Below are 2,029 nucleotides of genomic sequence, written 5' to 3' on the forward strand. Positions count from 1 at the left end.
AGTAGCTGGGATTACAGATGCCCACAATGACAGGAGGCTAATTTTTGTATTTTTAGTAGAGACAGGGTTTCACCATGTTGCATGCTGGCCAGGCTGGTCTCGAACTCCTGACCTCAGGTGATCCACCTGCCCCGGCCTCCCAACGTGCTGAGACTACCATATTTCCTGGCCGAGTTAAGGATCTTGTAGTAGAGAGATTATCCTGGATTGTCTGGGTGGGCCCAGTCCATTGGGTGAGTCCTTCGAAGGTGGAGACCTTTCCCTGCTGGCCAGAGAGAGGCGGTCTTGCTGGTTTTGGAGATGGAAGGAGGTACCACTAGTCAAGGATTGCAAGCAGCCTCTGGAACAGGGATTCCAGCACTCCGGCCACAGACCAGTAGTGATCCATGGCCTGTTAGGAACGAGGCTGCACAGCAGGTTAGGGGCGGGAAAGCCAGCAAAACTTCGTCTGTATTTAGATCCACTCCCCATGGCTGGTATTACCACCTGAGCGCCACCTCCTGTCATATCAGCGGTGGGCATTAGATTCTCATAGGAGCACAAACCCTGTTGTGAACTGCACACACGAGGGATGTAGGTTGCACACTCTTTATGAGAATCTGGTGCCTGATGATCTGTCACTGTCTCCCATCACCCCCAGATGGGACCGTCTAGTTGCAGGAAAACAAGCTCAGGCTCCCACTGAGTCTATGATGGTGAGTTGTAGAATTATTTAATTATATGTTACAATGTAAAAATAATAGAAATAAAGTGCACAGTAAATGCAACGCGCTTGAATCATCCTGAAACCATCCCCTACCCCCATCCGTGGAAAATTGTCTTCTGCGAAACCGGTCTCTGGTGCCAAAAAGGTTGGGGACCGCTTCTGGAAAAGCTGGAAAAGGCAAGGAAACGGACGCTTCCCCGGAGCGTCTGGAAGGAACCAGCACTGTGGGCCTAATTTACAGACTGTAGGGATAATAAGTTTGTGTTGCTTCAAGCCACTAAATTTGTGGTAATTTGTTTACGGCAGCAATGGGAAAACTAATGCCTGCGTTATTCCTATTTTATGATGAAGCAATTAGCAGAGCTGGGAAACCCCTGGCCTTGCTGCCTCCAGCACCCAGCCTTTCCCCCTGGCCTTCAGGACCAGCAAGGGCAGGACACCTGCTTGGTGTTGGTGAGCGGCCCCTTTAAGAGCACAGGCCGGCCCAGGCGGCCTCCGCGGTTGCCTGGAGACCAGAGCGGGATCTGGGACGCGGAGCGCCCTGCAACACCTCCCCCGAGCCCGGCGAGGTCTCTGGGCTCCTGGAGCGAGGTGAGCACCCCAGGACACGATCATGCGGAGCCGGGACAGCGGTGGCGACCGGGTCCTGCTCCTTCCCGGCCGGACTGACGCGGCCTCCCAGGACCCGAGCACATGAGTGATGGGCGAGGAGGGCCTAGGCCAGGCCGACCAGTGCAGGGAGCCCATTCTTCTTGCCTCACCATAGACACAGGAGAGAGATGGCCTCCCCTTAAGCCCAGGAGAACAGAGGAAACATAAGGAAACACGCACTGAGAAACGAAATTGGCTTTATTTGTAGTTCACTTACTTTTAGGTCACTGACAGAGGACCGAAAAGCTCCTAGTAAAGGCCCCTCTAAATTTAGAGGGGAGAGCAGCTTGGGCTAGGTGACCCAGGGGCGGCTTCGCTGAGACAGTGGTCAGGGGTGTGAAGGAGCAAGGTAGTGTTTGAAGGAAGAGAGAAAGCTTGGCCGGGCACGGTGTCTCACGCCCGTAATCCCAGCACTTTTGGGAGCCGAGGCGGGAGGATCACCTGAAGTTAGGAGTTCCAGATTAGCCTGGCCAACATGGTGAAACCCGTCTCTACTGAAAATACAAAAATTAGCCAGGAGTGATGGCGGGCGCCTGTAATTCCCAGCTACTTGGGAGGCTGAGGCAGGAGAATAACTTGAACCTGGGAGGCGGAGGTGGCAGTGAGCCGAGATCGCACCACTGCACTCCAGCCTGGGTGACAGAGCGAGACTCTGTCTCAATAAATAAATAA

The 2,029-nt window shown here is 53.9% G+C and overlaps 1 protein-coding gene across 1 annotated transcript in view; it reads left to right on the forward strand.

The window, feature by feature from the left end:
• The window catches only part of LOC105522484 (protein PMS2CL-like), a 46,919-nt gene extending 45,544 nt beyond the window's left edge, over window positions 1–1,375 (forward strand). Inside the window, exon 3 of the mRNA XM_011957008.1 lies at window positions 1,127–1,375. Coding sequence (XP_011812398.1) covers window positions 1,127–1,375 — 249 coding nt within the window. The remainder of the gene's footprint in view (window positions 1–1,126) is intronic.
• The last annotated feature ends 654 nt before the right edge of the window (window positions 1,376–2,029 follow it).

This window comes from Colobus angolensis, unplaced genomic scaffold (assembly GCF_000951035.1).
Source record: "Colobus angolensis palliatus isolate OR3802 unplaced genomic scaffold, Cang.pa_1.0 Scaffold43, whole genome shotgun sequence".
Classification (NCBI taxonomy): domain Eukaryota; kingdom Metazoa; phylum Chordata; class Mammalia; order Primates; family Cercopithecidae; genus Colobus; species Colobus angolensis.